This window comes from Ctenopharyngodon idella, chromosome 16 (assembly GCF_019924925.1).
Source record: "Ctenopharyngodon idella isolate HZGC_01 chromosome 16, HZGC01, whole genome shotgun sequence".
Lineage (NCBI taxonomy): Eukaryota > Metazoa > Chordata > Actinopteri > Cypriniformes > Xenocyprididae > Ctenopharyngodon > Ctenopharyngodon idella.
Genome location: NC_067235.1, coordinates 14,471,900 through 14,491,610, shown reverse-complemented (window position 1 = coordinate 14,491,610; position 19,711 = coordinate 14,471,900). Strand labels below are relative to the sequence as shown.

At 38.1% G+C, this 19,711-nt stretch overlaps 1 protein-coding gene across 7 annotated transcripts; it reads left to right on the top strand.

Annotated features, from left to right (window-relative positions):
• Positions 1 to 9: 9 nt before the first annotated feature.
• rusc1 (RUN and SH3 domain containing 1) lies at positions 10 to 19,334 on the top strand. 7 transcript variants are annotated; one of them, XM_051866467.1, is made up of 12 exons: positions 10 to 163; positions 1,325 to 4,476; positions 7,049 to 8,050; positions 9,185 to 9,304; positions 9,430 to 9,506; positions 9,678 to 9,695; positions 9,947 to 10,121; positions 10,508 to 10,613; positions 10,754 to 10,800; positions 13,436 to 14,195; positions 14,304 to 14,468; positions 16,574 to 19,334. In XM_051866467.1, the coding sequence occupies exons 2-12, from the start codon at positions 1,413 to 1,415 to the stop codon at positions 16,737 to 16,739; spliced, it is 5,700 nt and encodes a 1,899-aa protein (XP_051722427.1). In that variant the 5' UTR covers positions 10 to 163; positions 1,325 to 1,412; the 3' UTR covers positions 16,740 to 19,334. The 7 variants fall into 7 exon arrangements, with proteins under 7 accessions (XP_051722427.1, XP_051722429.1, XP_051722430.1 ...); XM_051866468.1 differs by lacking the exon at positions 10 to 163 and adding an exon at positions 374 to 391; XM_051866469.1 differs by lacking the exon at positions 9,678 to 9,695.
• Positions 19,335 to 19,711: the final 377 nt, after the last annotated feature.

Genomic DNA, 19,711 nt, shown 5'->3' with positions numbered 1-19,711 from the left:
CTCGAGGATGGGATGAGAGAGAGGAGGGGAGGGTTAGATGACGGAGCGATAGACAGGAGGAAAGAGAATAACGGCATATAATAATTTCAGAGTCATGGCTTGTGCAATGGAATAGAGATCGAGATCAAGAAGAACGCATCCATTATATCCTTCTGGAAATTGGGTAAATTAGTTTTTTGTTTGTATTACATTGTATGCTACATTTGAAGCGTTTTGTTTTATTGCCGAATTTTCTGATTCTTTTCAGATTTTTTTGCTTGTAAGGAAACACTTGGAAGCTATATCGTAAGCCGATACGTTATTAATGTGAAATTTTAGTCTACTGTATTGATACTGTACCATTAAAGTCTGCGGAGGAGGTGTCAACACAACTCGTATGTCATCACATCTTGTAAGATATTATTTTAAACCGCTCTTTAAATAATTAATATATTAGCCACCAACATTAAATTATACACAATGGTGTATTAGAGTACGTGATGCTTATATGTGTATTTATCATGAGTTTATTTACTAAACCGCTCGCTAGGCCTAGATTTACATCCTCTGTATCCAAGGACATTGGGCGCGAGCAGTGCATTGCCCACGGTGTTTTATGAAGAGCTAAAACAGCGTTAGTCATTGCTATGATTTTCTGCTCCACATGGCTCCCGCAGAGAAAAGGCACTGATATTGTATAGAATAAAGAGATTTCTGGATATGTTAAGTCTACATTTTGCGACAGCACGTTCATTACCTTCCTTTATGTATGATAATGTTATGTTCTCTCTAGGCATGAGCATATATTTAGATTATTATTCACTAATGTAAGAATTGCAAGAGTAAAAACATTTTTTTTTTCTGAGGCCATGGCTTGGGAGAATGCAGTAAAAGACTATAAAAAAGATGCTATAATATTGATATAATAGGCCTACAGTATATGAAATGATACAAACACACACACACACACGCACATAGATAAGTATATAGGCCTATTATGTGAATACGATTACAATTATGTATTATTTGTTAGACAAAATTGAATATTAGTATTGAGAATGCCAGCAATTGTAAAAAAAAAAAAAAAAAGGTGATGTGTACAGTAGGTACTTGCATTTCAGTATATATTTTTATGCGCTGAGAAACTGGAAAAAATAATGATGTTCAATATTAGTCCAGGAAAGAGAAGTACTTTACCTATTAAATTTACCAAATTATGCTACATTATGAAGAATATTTGTCCCACCTCTCAAGCAAGGTGTTTTTTTTGTTGTTGTTGTTTTTTTTTGTTGTTTTTTTTGCTTTTTTGTTTCTAAAACAGAATCTGTCTTTTTTGATATTTCAGGTACTAACTAAATTCAAGATGTGACCCCATATGTTTACGAACTCCTTAGGCAAACATTAAATCAGGACATAAAAACTCATATCTCACCATGCACCCCTCCTCTCGTCCCTCTGTGCCCCCGCGTTCCCGCAGGTTTGACAATAGACGCACAGAGGCAAAACCAAGCCAAGGTATTAAGAGGGATGACAAAAATATGAATACAGCGTCTTCATCCCCTCGTCGTGGCACTCGGGGACCACCTGAGTCTTCCAGGTTAAAAGGCCCTGGTCAAGGTGCACGAGCCCCAGTGGTTCAGTCCAAACTGGTGCGGCCACAGAAGAATGGTGCTCATGCAATACCAGCAATCTCAAAACCAAAAAGTGGACACACTGTATCAAACCTGGCCCCAGCAGTGGATCCAAACTGCAATGAGCCCAGCCTACCTTGTCTGTGTTGTGATGGCCATTCTCCTCAGGATAGCAACAGCCTTTTTAATCACAACCATAACAACAATAATACTGTAAACATCAGGCAACAAATGAAGCTACCGCCGCCGCCACCTTCTCAGAAGGAATTGGCTGTTCCAAAAGAAGACATCAAAGAAGACGAGTGTGAGCCAGAAGTAAAGCAACCTCATGCCATCCCAGTAAAGGAGAGAGAGGAAGAAAATGGCAATGTGGATGAAAAAGAGGGTGGTGACCTCAAAAATGATGTCTGCAGTGTAAATGTAAATGACAGTGTTGATGTGAATGGCAACGGCAATTGTGATGGTGAAGATGATGAAGATGATGACGATGACGATGATGATACTCTTGTCCCTTCTTCCTGCAATTGCCCAGAATCCATGCTAGATTTTTCCCTCACATCTTCTACCTCATCTTCTACCACATCCATTAGCAGCTGCTCAGATCTGGAGTGTGACTGCCCTGATACGTTTTCATTGTCATCACAGGACCAAGAGGCCACTGAAAGCTGTCCATCTTCTCGTACTTTGGTCTCCAATTGCCCTACCTTTCAGTCCAATGTCTTACCAATGGATCCCAACCTTTCTGCAAGATCGCCTTGCTCTTCTGATGAAGGGTATCCCTCTGCCCCTTGCTCTCCTTCTTCTGACTACACAGAGAGCAAGGTATCAGAAGAAGAAAAATGTATCAAAGTGGATCTCCTCCATTTTTTAGACTCCATAGAAGAGTTGGGCAAAATGGATCTGTTCTACCGCATTGTTAGGCTGGCACATTGGGAACTGAATGGTGAGCTGATTGTCAGAGATAGATTGGATCACCAGCAAAAGCTTCAGAGGGTCAACAAAGAGGTGAAGTTGGCATATCTTGTGAAACTTCAGGAGGAAAGGTTAGACTTTGACAATGAGGATATCACTGGAGTTTTGGATGAAATGGGCAACATTGATATTCCATGGAATTTGTATAAACGCAACAAATCAAGTGACTCCCAGGAATTTTCTGATGCAGGGGTAGATCTGACAGCTCCTTCTGACGTTGATGAAACCCCTGCCTCTGATTCACTTGTTTCATCGCCGTTGGATCCTCCTCCCCGGCCCCCAAAGCCTCCAATAAGGCATGTGAGTGCTCACCTAGAATCACACACTTATGAGAACATCAGTGAACATACCTTCTCAGTCTCATCCACTGACGACACTACTCCTTTCTCTACAAGAGTCCCTGCTCCTACCTTGCCTGCATTGTCATCCTCACCCCCAGCCTTAAAACCTCCTGCCCTTCCTCCTCCTCCATCACAGCCTGTGCCCTACTTCTCCCTAAATACAGACAGACCTACTCTCACTTCCCCCACCCCACCCATCCCTCCCCCAAGAAGACGTCATAAAGCCCGTCTAGAGGCTCTAAGGCTTGCTGAGCTTGAAAGAGAAAAGACTCCTCTGTCCCTTCCACCACCAACGTCCAGACCTCCTCCATTGCCACCTCCACCTGCAGTGTCCTCGCCTCCAGCTATTCCACCTCCACCATCGCTCCCACCCCCTCCATCTTTTCATGCTCTGGATGTGGAAATCAGAAAGTTGCTTGCACTAGCTGGCCTCACCCAAGCTGAATTGCTTAAACTTAGTCCCGAGTTGGGTGTCTGTGTAGATGTAGTCCTGGAAAATGAGCAACAGCCGATGTCTGATGTCTCTCAGATTGGAGATATCAGTGTAAACAGAACACACAAGGAAGATGGTGTAGATAAGGGGTTGCATTCCAGATTGAGTGAAGGAACCAGATTTGGGAAAGACAGGCCTACAGGTGTAGAGGAATTAGATACTCTCAGTGAAAAGGACGCTTCTAAAGACAAACAGAAAGAAGCAAACAGGACGACATCCTTCACAGAAATGGCAAGACGACGTAAGAGAAATGGTGGAAACTGCAATCATAGCTGCGGTTGTGGTTTTGGATCCAATGTTAGTCTATCTCCCAACTCATATTACAGCACTGATCTTAGCAATACAAAAATCCCGAATGTTAGCTTTGGGAGTTTTGATTATACTTCTATGATTTCAGACACCCCTCCTCCACCACCTCCACGACCACTGCCCCCTTGTCCACCAATTGTGTCCAAACCTCCTGAACTTCCCCCTCTTAAGCCATGTACTCTACCTGCCAATGCATCTCGCCCAGATAGATTTGACTGGCTGATAGCCTTCACCCCAGAAACAGAGTCTCCACCTCTTGAGATGCGAAAATTGTCCAATGATGGCACGTTGCAAAAAGGCTCAACTTCAGGCTTAAAAGTCACAACCTTTAAAGAATTACGCAACAGAAGCAAACAGAGCTCCACTCCAGCTCCTGTTCAACCAGAACCTGATCCAACTGTCATCACCCCAGACCCTGATTTCCTGTACAACCTCAAATGGAGAAGAGAGAAGAATGATGGGGATGGCTGGGAATATACTTCCCAAGCACAAGCCTCTTTTCTTCAGCCGCCACCCACTCCTGCCTCATTGTCCCTCTTTAGGGAAATGTGCCGACTGAATATACAAGATGATTGCCCTGCAGAACCCAAAGTGTCCCAACAAATTAGCTGTTCAGTAAGCGAAGGCAGCCTTAGGACTATTTGTGATGAAAGAGATAAAGCTGCTCACACCAAAAAGATGGAAGTCGAAGATGAAGTGGAAGTTAGGGGAATGGCAGATGGAGCATGGACTTTGGAATCCAGGACAACAGGTAAAGTTGCATTTCATGAATATTTCTGTTTTCTCTGACCAGTTTTGTCTTAGAGGGTTCATCAACATCATAAAACAGTTCAAATTCAGTGGAATTTCAAAGAGAAAGTAAAAGAACAATGGTGAGCCAAGACAACGTGGTGAGCCAAGATAAGAGTCACACAGGCAGATGGGTAGATGAATCAGCAGAGCAAGACTGGAGGGAATCTCAGAATGCAGCAAGCTTAATTCTCTGTTGTTTCTCATGATGTCACAAAGCCTTTTAATTATTCATCCTCTCAGCAGGCTAATTCCCGTTTTCTGTCATTCTCTCTTTCCTTGCTGTGCCACACATTCTGTCATACTTTCCTCAGTCAGCCTTCCTATTTTTCAGTCAGTGTTTCTATTTTAGTTGAAGTCAAATGAATTGCCATTTCCCTTAAAATGATATTACCATTACAAATATTGTCTCATACTATAGTCATGATGCACATCCCTAACCTTTCAGCCTGTGTCCTCAACCCTGCTTTGTCATCTTTCTAACATGCTTCGCTGTCTCTTTTTATTAATTTGATACTCCTATGCTTGTTGTTCTCGCTTCTCATTATTTTCAATTTTCCATTTGCTTTTTTGCTGTGCTCCTTTCTGCACTGTTTATCTGACAAATGGAAAAGGCAAATTTGCTTGGATCAGGTTACTTTACTTTTGACATCAGATTTAAATGGCCTCTAATGTGCCTGTAAATTGAGTAGCAAATACATTTGAGGGAGCCCTCATTTTTGTTTACAAGGTTATCACATCATACAACTATGCTAACCCATGTTTTGGCAATATTTGTGCTATTCATCTTTTTCATGGATATTAGTATTTATGAATTTAACACTTTGGTGTTTAGTTCTTCAAGTTGTGTGTCTGTTATCATTTTGTGTTAGTAAATTGCTGTGAAACTTTACACCCTTTATCACTCATATTTTTGGCTTTGTCACATAGCACAAGAAAATGACCTTATGCCTTTAAGTGTAGGAAAGGTGTGACTCAGGCCTTTACACCAATCACAGTACAGCAACAGGGAAACAGGAAATACTGAGTCAAACTGAATTCATTTGAGAGAGAGATATCGCCACATGTTAAGGTAAAGGAAAATGGTTTTTATGTGAGTAAATCATAACACTCTAGATATATTGAATGTACTGTATGATGAACAATGTACACTTTTTGACTGAGGTTCAAAATGATTCAGTTTTTCAACACTTAAACAACATAACATTGAAATGCAACATGCAATCTACTGATAGGAATCAGAAAATAATTGTCAGTATTGTGCATCTAAAAGAGCATATCCTGAAACATTCAAGTCTTGTAGCTTGCCTTTAAATTCAGAGTTGCCATTGCAGGTGAAATGTGATCCTAGTGAAGCTCCTAGATAGAGAGCGCATGCTTTCCTGCACACGGTCAGATGTTGAAGGATCAGATATAGTGCTGTTAGGCTTTGCACACAATATACTGCAACAGAAAATTGTAGGGTTTTTTTTTTTTTGAAGAGGATGTTTTAGTAGCTAAAAAAAGGCAAAGAAAAGATATAAGGGTGTGGCACTCAGTACTTTGTGCAGTTATAAGAAGGAATTTGTGTATTAGATTAAGGGGCCATTTACACGACACCATTTTCAACTAAAAACTGAAAACTTTTTATGCATTTTGGTTGTTAATTTAAACTACAACGGCATTTTGGGGGCCTGAAATTGCAAACTTTTAAAAACAGATTTCAAAGTGCAAGATTTTGAAAACGATACCATTATCGTCTTTATGTAAACTACAAAAAGACAAATATGTGAAAACGGTGACAGCATACACATGCGTATTACGTGTTCAGTCTGTAGGCATGCGTATGTGCGCAGGCAATAGTCTTTCTTTACAAAGTGACATTGCCAACTACTGGCCTGAATGAATAATACAGCGTTTTTAGTCGTTTTCTTGGATCCGTGTAAATGGGGATCATTTTGATGACGTTGTCATCTGTACAAAGAAAAAACGTTTTAGTACATCATTGCCGTGTAAATGTACCCAAAATTTTTATGCATTGAGAACTTTTTTTTTATACATTTCTGTGGAAATTGTTGAGTTTACTTCGTTTTCAATTAATGCATATTTTCCATCTTGTCTTGTTTATTTAGGCTAAAATAGTTTTTCTCTTTTTATGTTCTCTGAAATTATTTCACTTTAGTGAAACACTGAGTTGCATTTCAAAAAATGTGCTATCCAAATAAAATGTATTATTATGATCCAAATTTTCTTCGGACAGTGAATAATGTACATACTTTTCCCATACACTGTGGCGTGTTGTGCTGTGTTCTAATGTTTGCTCTTTAGCATATTAAATGTTTAAAGGAGTTCTCTATCATCTGTTTCATCATATTTACATAAGTGCATTCTCTCTTCTTTAAAATGACACTAACATTTTCCCATTCTCTCTTTTTCTTCCTCTTTCTTTACTGTTTGCTGTTTTACCATTCTGCCCATCCTTTCGATTCTGAATCTTCTCCATTGTTATACTTTCATTATTCTTCACCACCATACCCATAATGCTTCTGTTAAAGTGTCCTCACCTCCCCTGTCCCTTTCCTTGACCTCACCTTATTATCTGCACTCTGATCCCCTGTCACAAGCCTCCCAGTTTTACCACACTGACACTAACAGGAATCATGCCGAGGCCAGCTGTGAGGGTTCAATAAACATCTCAAACCCGTTGTGCATAAATTCCACTTTTGATTGCAGGAAAAATGACTATACCGACTCCCTGTACTGTTCAGGGACAGAAAACAATGCGTTTTTGTTCTGTAAACAAGACAATGACCTCAGTGGTAACATGAATTCTCTGTACCACCGCTGTAATCATGCTGACAGCTTTCTAGATTCTTTATACATCTGTGGGCATGATCCTGACGGCACAAAAACCAACTTTTGTTCTGTGTATAACAATGAAGTAGATTCAATCAGAAATGATGATTCACTCCACAGTGATGCCAGATACACAAGAAATACCCTGAAGCTGTTCACTGACCCTGAACCACCAACTAACATTAACACACTCACTGAGGGCGACATAACACCATACAAAAATATTGACATGCAGGCTTACATTACTATGCGAAACCTCAAAAATCAGAGCTATGCGAACAAAAACAGTTATAAAGATGCCGACTCGCTGTTTGATTTGAACTCAGACAACATTGATAACTCAAAACCACCGATCAACCCGTTTTATGACAGCAATGAAAACACAATGCAGAACAAACAGCAGCTTGTATCTTTCCCTGCCTACTACCTTTACCACCCCAAAAACTGCCCCTTGCATAAAGGCGCCCCACCACGGCTGTCCCCCGTAGGAGCGATCTCACCTCCCTACAGGTCCGGGCCTCCAGTTCCAGGCACAGATGTTGCCCGTCTCTGCTCACCCCTGTTCCCTCGCAGTCACACCCTTCCTGCCCTTGCTGCACCCCTCTACTACCCTTATCTGTACACTCCCCCTGTTCAAGCCCCTCTGCGGGAGCCATCGGTCCCCATACTTCACTCTCAGAGTCCACCACCACTCACTTCGAGTAAGAAATCAGTGCATTCTCATTTCTCTCACTTTTCTCCACTTCTTTTCCAGTTCCTTTGATTGTAAAGCACTGTCTGTTTGTCTGTGTCTCATTCATATCCTGTGGATACTGTAGCACTGTCAGTGTCTGTGGCAGTGTGAAATATGTGGTTGTTCATTGCATGATGACATCAGAACTTCTTTCTGAAAGTGATGATTTCATGTTATTTTTTACTGTTCAGCTGTGTTCCTTTTTTTGTTCACTTGGAATTTAGTATTATAAATTCTGTAAATTAAAGCTACACTATGTAACTTTTGACTTTCCAGCAGTTGAATCACAATTTAATGGTGGAGGAAGATTGTTTTGGTAATTATGAGAGTTGTACTTTGGCTTTACTATTCTATGTGGATGAATCTGATGATTTAAGGCCATCAGACTGAAACTATAGTGGAAACTATTATAACTCGGCTAGTAGGCTATAAGACAAATAGACCAAAGTAGGAACTGGTTTAGAGATTAAACACTGTTTATGCACCTTCCATTACCTATAGTAGAAGCCTGACCTTCTTTCCTTTATAGTTATGACGTAAACATGCACAGAATTAATGCTGGACGTATGCAGTTTCCCTCAAAATCTCTAAAATATAAATTATTACAGGCCAAGGCAAAAATATGGTTTGGAAGATAGATTTATGATGTACTCGCTCATTATTAAAATTTTGTTTCAAACTAAAAAAGTTACATAATGTAGCTTTTTATATATTAATATACTTGCTTTCATTTAACATTTGCTTTTTGTGTTTATATTTGTGTTTTGTTTTTAATTTAATGTAATTTTTTTTTACAATTATCTTTTTGTTTATTTTTAAGGGATTGATGTTTCTTTTTTTTATGCTGCTCTGCATGTTTTGTTTTTCACTTACCTTATGGTAATGCATGTGACAAACCCATATATGTCAAATCAGATCCAAATATGTCTCAAATGAATAAATATCTTTTATAATTTATTCATGAATATTTGTATGAGATCTATACATGTTCCTCACGAACTGCTGTCATGTACTGCACTGGATGACTCAAGATCAACTGTAATACATTATCTTCTGTTAATCGAGTTTCTAACCCCACCCTGCTGTCTTTCCCTCCTAATAGCTGTTCGCAGCTTCTCATTTGCCGGCTCTGAGCAGAAGAACAAGGCCTGGATGGGAGATGATGTGAGGACCTCACTGAGTGCTGAAGGGCTGTCTTCTGCATGCCTGCAAGAAAAGAAAAGTAATATAGTATTGTATATGATTATATCATGATTATAAAAAAGAGTTTGTTCATATTTATCTTTATTTTTCAATTAAAAAATAAATAAATAAATAAATTTATTTAATTTTATGTGTTTTTGCCAGCTCTTGTCAATTCAGTCAGTGTGGCAGTGGAGGCCATTTTGGCTCAGTTCAGTTCGTCCAGGACAGTTGTACAGAAGGTCAGTTTTGTGCTAACTTTCATTTTCAAACTTGGCATCATTAACCCCACTTTAGTTTCCCACAGGAATAAGAACCTTTGAACTAAAATTAGTAAATCCCTACCTGTTTTTTCCCCTCTCTTCATGCCACTTCCATGCACTTGGCTTATCTCTTCGTTTTTCTTTCTCCAGTTTTACTCAGTAAATAAGGTACATCAAAGTCCATAAACATGAGCTTTGCAAATAACTTATTTGCACACTAACCTCATGCACCCTTTCACCTCTTTCTCCTATTTTTTGCTCCCTCTCTCTACCCTTTTTTATTCATTTTTAAATACTTTATATATCCTATCTTTTTTTTCCCATTGCTTTGCACATTTTTATTTTTTTCTCTGCTTGTCTCTCTCCCTTTCTTTTATCTGCCTATCCTCCATTGCCCTTTTCTTGACCTCTGTTGACAGACTCTTTCTGGAGACAGCAGTGTAAATCCCTCTCTGGGTCGTCTGGTACTGCAGTGCCTTTGCCCAGCCCTGCGCAACCTTCTCTGTGATGGACTCAAGCCCCACCAGAGTGACCTCATTGCAGGCAGAAGGCCTAATTCACCCTGGGGATTGGTTCAGGCCTCCACCAAACCAGGTACAAGACATTTTGACCTGGATTACTAGACAATTACCTTCATTAAATATCTCATGTTATATTCTGCCTCTCTCTCTCCTCTTCTACCTCTCATGATCCAACTTGTTTTATTCTCTTCTTTTCTGGCACCGTGAATCCCCGCAGTATTGACTCATGCATCTCTGTCATACTTCCAATCTTTAAATATTCCTCGATTCTCTCCCTCAATGTTTTTTGTTGCTCATATTCATTGTCTCATATTTTCTGTAGCTTTAGCAAATAAATCATACAGCATGGTATACATTCATTATGTTGCCCTTCCTAGCGTTTTAAAATAATCAATGATTTGCTTAATTGCAACTTCAATGTCTCTCTTCATTTATGGTGCTTTTATGGTGCTCTTTCAGGTCCGAGCACGCAGGCTTTGCACAACCTCCAGACTAAAGTAGCGGGGCTTCCCCAGCTTAAGCAGAGCAGACACAGGTTCAACGCCTTCCTGTTTGGCCTTCTCAAGTAAGGCAGAACTTTCCTCATCCTAAGTCCATCTAAAATGATTTAATTGACAAAATAACTTATGTGAATTGTAATCGTCTCTCTCTTCTTTTTCTTCTCCAATGATTTTCCTTCTTTTCCTCTTCAACTCTGTCATGTAGTGTCAAGCTTCTGGATTACTGGCTTTCACATCTGCAGTCCTGCAGTGGTAAGTGTTCAAATTTACTGTTGTTTTCTAGTGGTCCCTGCTGGAAAATCCATCTTAAGCTAATTTTTGGAACAATGGCAGCTAGTAGACCATCTTGGACCAGCAACAAATCAGTTACAATGATGGATAGTAAAAAGACAAACATTACATTTTTATTTTCTTAACATCATTTCACATTGATCAAAATGTAATAACAGCAATATGCAAATGAGGTAAAAACGGCACTCATAGAATTCTGCAGTGATGATATTATTGTAGCCCAACCAGGAAGTTTGCATCACCCTGCTACCGTCGACAAAAAACCAGTGGGATTTTTTAACTGGCTTTTGGATTACCACAGAAAACCAAAAAAAAGTTATGATTCTTACTTGTTTTGTTCATCAAGATAATCTTCATAAATTAACTTTTGTGAATTTTGAGGCCTAAATACAGTCGCCAGAATTTAAAAAATAAAGTTATGTTATAAACGAACTACACCACATTCACATGACTTCACTGTCACCACCACTTCCGACGACTCTTTCGAACTGTCTTTAAAATTTAGAATTAGAATAGTTTTTAAGAACGTGAGTATAAACACAATGTGGCAGCAAAAGAACACTATAGAACCTCTGTATCTCCCATTTAGCCACTTAACAAATGCTTTTTTCAAGACATGTAAAAGCTCAAATAAATCACAGGTGTATTACTGATACACTATATTGCCAAAAGTATTGGGGCACCCCTCCAAATCATTGAATTCAGGTGTTCCAATCACTTCTATGGCCACTGGTGTATAAAATCAGGCACCTAGGCATTCAGACTGCTTCTACAAACATTTGTGAAAGATTCGGTCGCTCTTAGGAGCTCAGGGAATTCAAGCATGGTACCGTGATAGGTTGCCACCTGTGCAAAGTTCATTTGTGAAATTTCCTCACTACTAAATATTCCACAGTCAACTGTTAGTGGTATTATAACAAAGTGGAAGCGATTGGGAACAACAGCAACTCATCCATGAAGTAGTAGGCCATGTAAAATCACAGAGCGGGGTCAGCGCATGCTGAGACGCACAGTGCGCAGAAGTTGCCAACTTTCTGCAGAGTCAATAGCTACAGACCTCCAAACTTCGTATGGCCTCCAGATTAGCTCAAGAACAGTGCGTAGAGAGCTTCATGGAATGGGTTTCCATGGCCGAGCAGCTGCATCCAAGCCTTACATCACCAAATGCAATGCAAAGCGTCGAATGCAGTGGTGTAAAGCACGCCGCCACTGGACTCTAGAGCAGTGGAGACGTGTTCTCTGGAGTGACGAATCACGCTTCTCTGTCTGGCAATCCGATGGACGAGTCTGGGTTTGGCGGTTGCCATGAGAACGGTACTTGCCTCACTGCATTGTGCCAAGTGTGAAGTTTGGTGAGGGGGGATTATGGTGTGGGGTTGTTTTTTCAGGGGTTGGGCTTGGCCCCTTAGTTCCAGTTAAAGGAACTCTTAATGCTTCAGCATACCAAGACATTTTGGACAATTTCATGCTCCCAACTTTGTGGGAACAGTTTGGGGATGGCCCCCAACATGACTGCGCACCATTGCACAAAGCAAGGTCCATAAAGACATGGATGAGTGAGTTTGGTGTGGAGGAACTTGACTGGCCTGCACAGAGTCCTGACCTCAACCCGATAGAACACCTTTGGGATGAATTAGAGTGGAGACTGTGAGCCAGGCCTTCTCGTCCAACATCACTGACCTCACAAATGCACTTCTAGAAGAATGGTCAAAAATTACCATAAACACACTCCTAAACCTTGTGGAAAGCCTTCCCAGAAGAGTTGAGGCTGTTATAGCTGCAAAGGGTGGGCCAACTCCATATTAAACCCTACGGATTAAGGATGGGATGTCATTAAAGTTCATATGCATGTAAGGTAGATGTCCCAAAACTTTTGGCAATATAGTGTATATTTTGTTCCACAGAATAAAATGTAAAAGTATCTTGAACTTGTGTTCACCACATACCTTATTTTTAGGCATTTAATGGCACAATATGTAAGATTTTTGCATTAAAATATCCAAAAACCACTTGTGTACTTACATTATCTCAAATATTTCCAACGTTTAAATCTAGAGAAATTCACAATTTTAACCAGTGTAATGTCCCTCCTCATTGCCTCGTTACTCCACCATTTAATTTAACAAAAAAAAGTGACATGTACAGTAGTAATTTAGCATTAAACATTACGTTACTTGCGGCTAATTCATTAGAATGAAATAAAATCATGTGATCAAACGTAATGGTTATAAAACTTTATTTCATTACCTCATCCATGAACATGATTTGTGAGTCCCGTTGGACTGACTTCCATTGGCTGTGGAGGTGAAGACGACATTTCCCATCATTCCCCGCTCCTTCACAGCATCATCAAGCTACGCCTTTGTTATTGTTTTGAATATGCGACCTCTAGCGGCGAAACCAAAAACCAAATAAAAAAACCCATTGACAGTGCAACTGGAAGTTTGAAAATACTAACTCATTTCTGTTTTTTTTTAGGAAAGGTCACTGTAGTACCATTTAAGATCTTTACCAGTGACCAGATTTAAATGTTTAAATAGATTTTTAACTTTTTTTTTATAATAATAACTGTAATAACTTTTTTACTGTCCTGCAGATGTGTTGGAGACATATTATCGCCCCACTTCCTTCATGCGTCTGTCACTCACTTCTTGCCAGCCTCTTTTTGAGGAGCTTCTCCTCCTACTGCAGCCTCTCTCTCTTCTGACCTTTAACCTCGACCTGCTGTTTCAGCATCACCACCTTGACCCCTCATCCCCAACTCTCACCCCAGCCAGTCACACATCTGAGATATATAGCCCGCCAAATGAAGACTTCAGCTTCCACTTGTCACCCAAGGGGATTTTCCAAGGAAGTGGCCATAATCTTGGAAGCGTGTTTGAGCAAGACCATGGCAGTTTGGGTTTAGACACCAACCCTAATTCAGGTCTCACAAGTCATGTTCTTGATGTGTCAGCCTATCGCAATCCAATTTCGCTGTCATCAAGCATCACCAAGGAGGAAGCCAATCCGCCATTATCATGGTTTAACGGGAATGAGATCTCGGCACCTCTTAATGCCGGAAGCCTTTCCCAGCAGGCAGGCCAGGCTCTTCAGCAAGGATGGGGGGCAGTAATGCGTTTGGGGGAACGTTTAGGCCAGAACTTTGGTTTGACCACTAACACAGAGGATGTTAAAGGTCCTAACTCACCAGATGACTTCAAGACAGGCTTCTCACTGAATCCAAAAAGTCCAGTTGAAAACAGGCAGCAAACAAGAGAGGATCTTTCCTTGTGGGATAGTGGAGCAGCTGTTCCCTGGGGTCTGGGACGGCTCTTTGGAGCTTCTAAGAGCCCCAACAACCCACCAATAAGCAGGTTTGATGATGTTTTTTTAAATGTCAGTTTAGTTTGTTTTTTAGATGTGTCAGGTTTATTCATGTGATGTATCTTTTTATTCTCTTCCATGCTGTTACTCTCACATAGACGTCCATCTCAGTGGCTCTCCCCTGGTGCATCCGTCCTTTCTCGCATAGTGAATCTTGGCCAGGGTTCTCCGCCTGAGAAGAAAGAGCTCCAGAGAAGCAAAGATAAGGAAGACGATGAAAACGAAAAGATTAATGAAACAAAAGATCAGCCAAAGCCCTTGAGGTAAAGTTTCCATTAGATTATTCACATTCTTCTTAATATATTTACATTTATGCATTTAATGAGAATATCGTTTAAACCTTTTAGGGTTTTTTTTTTTTTAAAGCTTTGGGGTTTTTTTTTTAAGTGCTTTTTGTAGGGTTTTTGGTATTTAGTTTTTTTTTTTCTATTTATTAATTAATTATTTAATTAATTGTATTCAATTATTTAATTATATTATTTAAGTAATTATTTTATTAATTCAGAAATACTTAAAAATAATTTTAAAATTACAAAAAAACAACACTTGTACAGTATTGTAACAGTATGATATTTCATTATTTTCAAAACAGCAGCTTTTTACTTAAAATATATATAGGATATATTATATATATATACTGTATATAAATATATAATGTGTACACTCGTGTTCAAGGTGAAAGGAAAATATGTAATTACTTTACATTACATTTTTAGAGTCATTAAGTTTGATTTATTTTGGACAATTTTTATGTCATTGACCCATAAAGCACAATCTATTTTGTCTTTTTGAACCTTTTACTCAGTGTTATTTTAATATAATTTATATACTATTATAGTTTTTATGAATATGTTGAATAAGCTTTTATTTTTATATTTTCAGATTTAATTTTAATGAAATTGTTAATATAGTTTAGTTTATTTTGTTATGTCCTTTTGTCATTTTTATTAGTTTTTGTTTTTAAAAAATATTTCTAAATAGTTATAATTTATTTTTATTGCAGTTTTAGGTTTTTTTTTTAGTTTTAGTTTTATTTCAGTTAGTCGTTTTATTTATTTTTACTCATCTAATATTTATATTTTATTTTAAACAAACATTTTTTTTAATAGTTTTAATAATAATAATAATAATGATGTTTAATTTATATAGCACTTTTCCCGAGCTCAAGGATGCTTTATGATAAAGAACAATAACATGACAATAGTACAGTCAGTCATATGGACAATGGACACTTGCCCTGCCCCGAACAAGAGCCAATGCGGTTGCGTATAGCAGTTATATAAAATTGTGCAAATTTAAATCCATAAAGAAGAACACAGCATTGTGTGGATGGCACAGAAGCAAATACACACTATGACTGATAAAATTGGAAGAACAAATAGGTTTTGAGCTGAGATTTGAATTAATAGATAAAGGTTTTGTTGTTATCGTTGATTTTAGTTAAAGGGTTAGTTCACCCAAAAATTAAATTTCTGTCATTAATTACTCACCCTCATGTCGTTCCACACCTGTAAGACCTTCATTCATCTTCGGAACACAAATTAAGATATTTTTCATAAAATTCGATGGCTCATTGAGGCCTCCATTGCCAGCAAGACAATTAACACTTTCAGATGCCCAGAAAGCTATTAAAGACATATTTAAAACAGTTCATGTGACTACAGTGGTTCAACCTTAATGTTATGAAGCGACGAGAATACTTTTTGTGCGCCAAAAAAACAAAATAACAACTTTATTCAACAATATCTAGTATGGGCGATTTCAAAACACTAAATGAAGCTTCGAAGCTTTACAAATCTTTTGTTTCGAATCAGTGGTTCGGAGCGTGTATCAAACTGCCAAAATCACGCCCCCCAGTGGTGAACTATTGAAATTTCGAAACACTTATCACGTAACAAAGTCTCATTTACTGAAATCACGTGACTTTGGCAGTTTGATACACGCTCCGAACCACTGATTCAAAACAAAAGATTTGTAAAGCTTCGAAGCTTCATGAAGCAGTGTTTTGAAATCGCCCATCTCTAGATATTGTTGAATAAAGTCGTTATTTTGTTTTTGTGGGCAAAAAAGGTATTCTCGTCACTTCATAACATTAAGGCTGAACCACTGTAGTCACATGAACTGTTTTAAATATGTTTTAGTAGCTTTCTGGGCATCTGAAAGTGTTAATTATCTTGTATCCTGAGCAATTGGATTTTATCAAAAATATCTTCATTTGTGTTCTGAAGATGATATTACGGGTGTGGAATGACATGAGGGTGAGTAATTAATGACAGAATTTTCATTTTTGGGTGAACTAACCCTTTAACAACAGCAACACTACTATTACTGTCAACAATGTGCTGAGTCTTGTTCTCTGATTCATCAGGGTGGTCAGAACTCTGTGTGATCACACAGGCAATGGAGCCGAGCTGAGCTTCAGAAAGGGGGAGGAGCTTGTTCTGTTGGGAGGTGTGGACCATGACTGGATTCGATGTCGTCAAGGTCACAAAGAGGGCCTTGTTCCCATTGGTTATGCTTCACTTATCATGTGACTTATCTTTAATTCTGCCTGTATGTTTGTGTGAAAGAATATCAGGGGATAACATACAAGGAAAAAGAGACCATATATAGACGTAGTTATTAGTAGCCGTGTTACGTGTTTATCTGTTTATCTCTGACCCTCGTTGCCTGGTTTGTGATGTCTGGAATATTTTCTGTGATATATAGAACTCACTATAAATTACTGTATAAATCATCAATATATATATATATTTAGATTTTACAAAGATAGATAGACAGATAAACAAGAAATGGGTAATGAATAAGTATCAAGTTTAAGAAAAAATAATTGTATTTATTATTAGGTGTTCGCCATAAAGCTCACAAGCTTACTTAAACAGCTCAGCGCAAAGTTATCAAAAATGTATATTCGTAAAACAGCATTTCATCATAATTTTAACCCCAATAAACAACCAATATGCATATGCAGCTTTTTTTTGTATAAAACCCCTTGAATTTCTTGTCATATCATTAGCCCATCAATGTTTTATAAAGATAAGCACGACTTAGGCATGAGATTTGGTTATTTTGGGGCTGCATTACTGCATAAATCAAAGATTTACTCAAGTTTACTCTTTAATTTATTATACAATTAATGTTTTGATTTTTTTTTATTATAAAGCTATTTAATAAGGATTTACTGACTAGTCAGTCAATAAACTAATTGCTTGACAATTAAAAATAATTTATTTTATTCCTCAAAATATTAATAATTTGTTCTTCTAATTTGTACACCAACAATTAATAGATTTAATTTTGGTGTTGCCTGAAGATTCCCTAATATACACCCTTTTATTAACTCACTTACTAGAAAAAAAGGGAAAAAACATCCTTTTTTTGAACATTTGAACATTTTTGACCAACATTATTATTGTCTTATTGTTATTATCGTAACTCAATGGTAACGGTCAAATATATTAGCGTAGTAGTGTGTAGATGATTCTTTTATCTTTCTTACAGTGTGATTGCTAATGTGGTAAGATCTGTATCACCATGAGCTTGATAGTGACTATGCATACTCTGTACTGTACTGTTTATGAGGCTTGTTGCTGGGGAAACCATGTATGATCGATAGCATTATCTTTTGAATGGATATTCTGCATCAGTATAATACGTTGAATCAGGGGGTTACATACTAAGCCTGCATGAATGTGTATGAATGTGTGTAGCAAATGTAAGGTAATAATCATTGATACAACTTGTGAGCACGGACACATTCACTCAAGATAAAAATGCTTCATGCTAAAGGTATAGGCCAGGATTTTAGTGGCTGTAGTGGGATAGTTGATTTAAATTAGAGCTTGCATATTCTTATTCATTAAATGGCCCTCTGTGTTTCTCACAACTGAATGCTCATGTGTTGTATACATTTTTGTCACAACTCTGGCACTGCTTTCAGCTGAGCTGCTAATCAAAAATATATTAGACAAAATGAAAGATGAATCTTGTCATGGTAACATGCCAGTCCGCATGGAACACAGCTTTGTCCATTACACCATATGACCTTCTGGACAATTCCATCCAGTTGCAGAAAAGCAGCCGGCTACAGTAGCAACTGAGCACTGAAAGAACTGAGCATTCACATTACTGTATGTATAATGTATGAAAGCTTAAAGGGATAGATCACCCAAAAATGAATATTCTGTCATCATTTTATCACCCTCAAGTTGTTCTAAACCTGTTTACATTTCTTTGTTCTGTTGTACACAAAGGAAGATATTTGGAAGAATGTTTGTAACCAAGCAGATCTGGTGGCGAGATCTACTTGGTTAGTTACAAACGTTTTTCCAAATATCATCTTTTGTTTTCAGCAGAACAAGGAAATGTATACAGGTTTGGAACAACTTAAGGGTGAGTAAATGATGACAGAATTTTCATTTTTGGGTGAACTATCCCTTTAAAATTTAAACTTAACCTATGGGATTTATGTATCTGAGTTTGTCAGGGACAATTTACTGTTTTTAGGATGTAGTTTAGGAGGTATATTTAAAAAAATCTGAGACAGAACTCCTTGAGAAGTTAGCTTTGTAATTGGCGTGAGCTTTAATGTCCCTTTTTAAAAATGAAGAAAAATAAAATGTTATGGGTTGAGAGTTAAGCAAGGGTTCTGTAGAAAATCATATTTAGTGTCATATAGTCTTACCTCACAGGGCAAACTGCAATGATGCATGACTTTAATTCATTTTTTTTTTTCCTTTTCATTATTATATATTTTTTTGTAGCTGTTATTTTCGTTATAACTGTGCATTTATAATTGTGACATTTGAATTACATTAGTATGTTTTGGAGAAAGAAACAGCTATGTTGCATTATAAATATAGTGTACTTATTGTTTGTTGTTAATTATACCAGTTGATCTGCTTTTTATCTGTTTCTCTTGTCTATCTATCTCTCTATCTATCACTTGCGTGTGTGTACTTTTGTGTGGTAATGAGTTGCGTAGCTCTGTGTGGTATTGCCCATCGCTGGTAGCACACTTAAAGCATAATGTTCTGTACCAACTCTTGAGTTCTGTAATTCCCTGTGAATCAGCTCTATGCATGTTGGTGTTTGTAAATATACCCAATAAAATATGAAAAGAAACAAGAGTGTGTGGCGCTGAAGAGTATATATAAGATGTGCTGTGACCACAGATGTACAGTGTTTTGTGTTGTTTATACAAGTCAGCTGCAATACCACAGATCACGTGAAGATGTCGCTAAAGTACCACGAAGGAAGAACCTGATTTTATGTTCCAGGACCTGTTCCTGATCAACATCTTTGTTGATCCTGGAACAACATTCCAATCAACCAATCAGATCTGATGGACAAGTTTACAGTTTTGTCAAGTTTAGGTTTACAACCAGGGTTAGGTGCTTCTACATCGGTGTAGAATCACCTATCATTTTCCTTTGATTTTAGGGATATGTTATGGGTAGGGTTAGGATTAATTTTCGGACAGGAATGTTGTTCCAGGGTCAACAAA

Bases quoted from the DNA above. Each gene is read 5' to 3' on its own strand.
- rusc1 (XM_051866467.1), top strand. From the start codon at position 1,413: ATGCACCCCTCCTCTCGTCCCTCTGTGCCCCCGCGTTCCCGCAGGTTT. The intron at 14,196-14,303 runs GTTTGATGATGT...ACTCTCACATAG, and splicing joins AACAACCCACCAATAAGCAG to ACGTCCATCTCAGTGGCTCT. The intron at 14,469-16,573 runs GTAAAGTTTCCA...CTGATTCATCAG, and splicing joins GATCAGCCAAAGCCCTTGAG to GGTGGTCAGAACTCTGTGTG.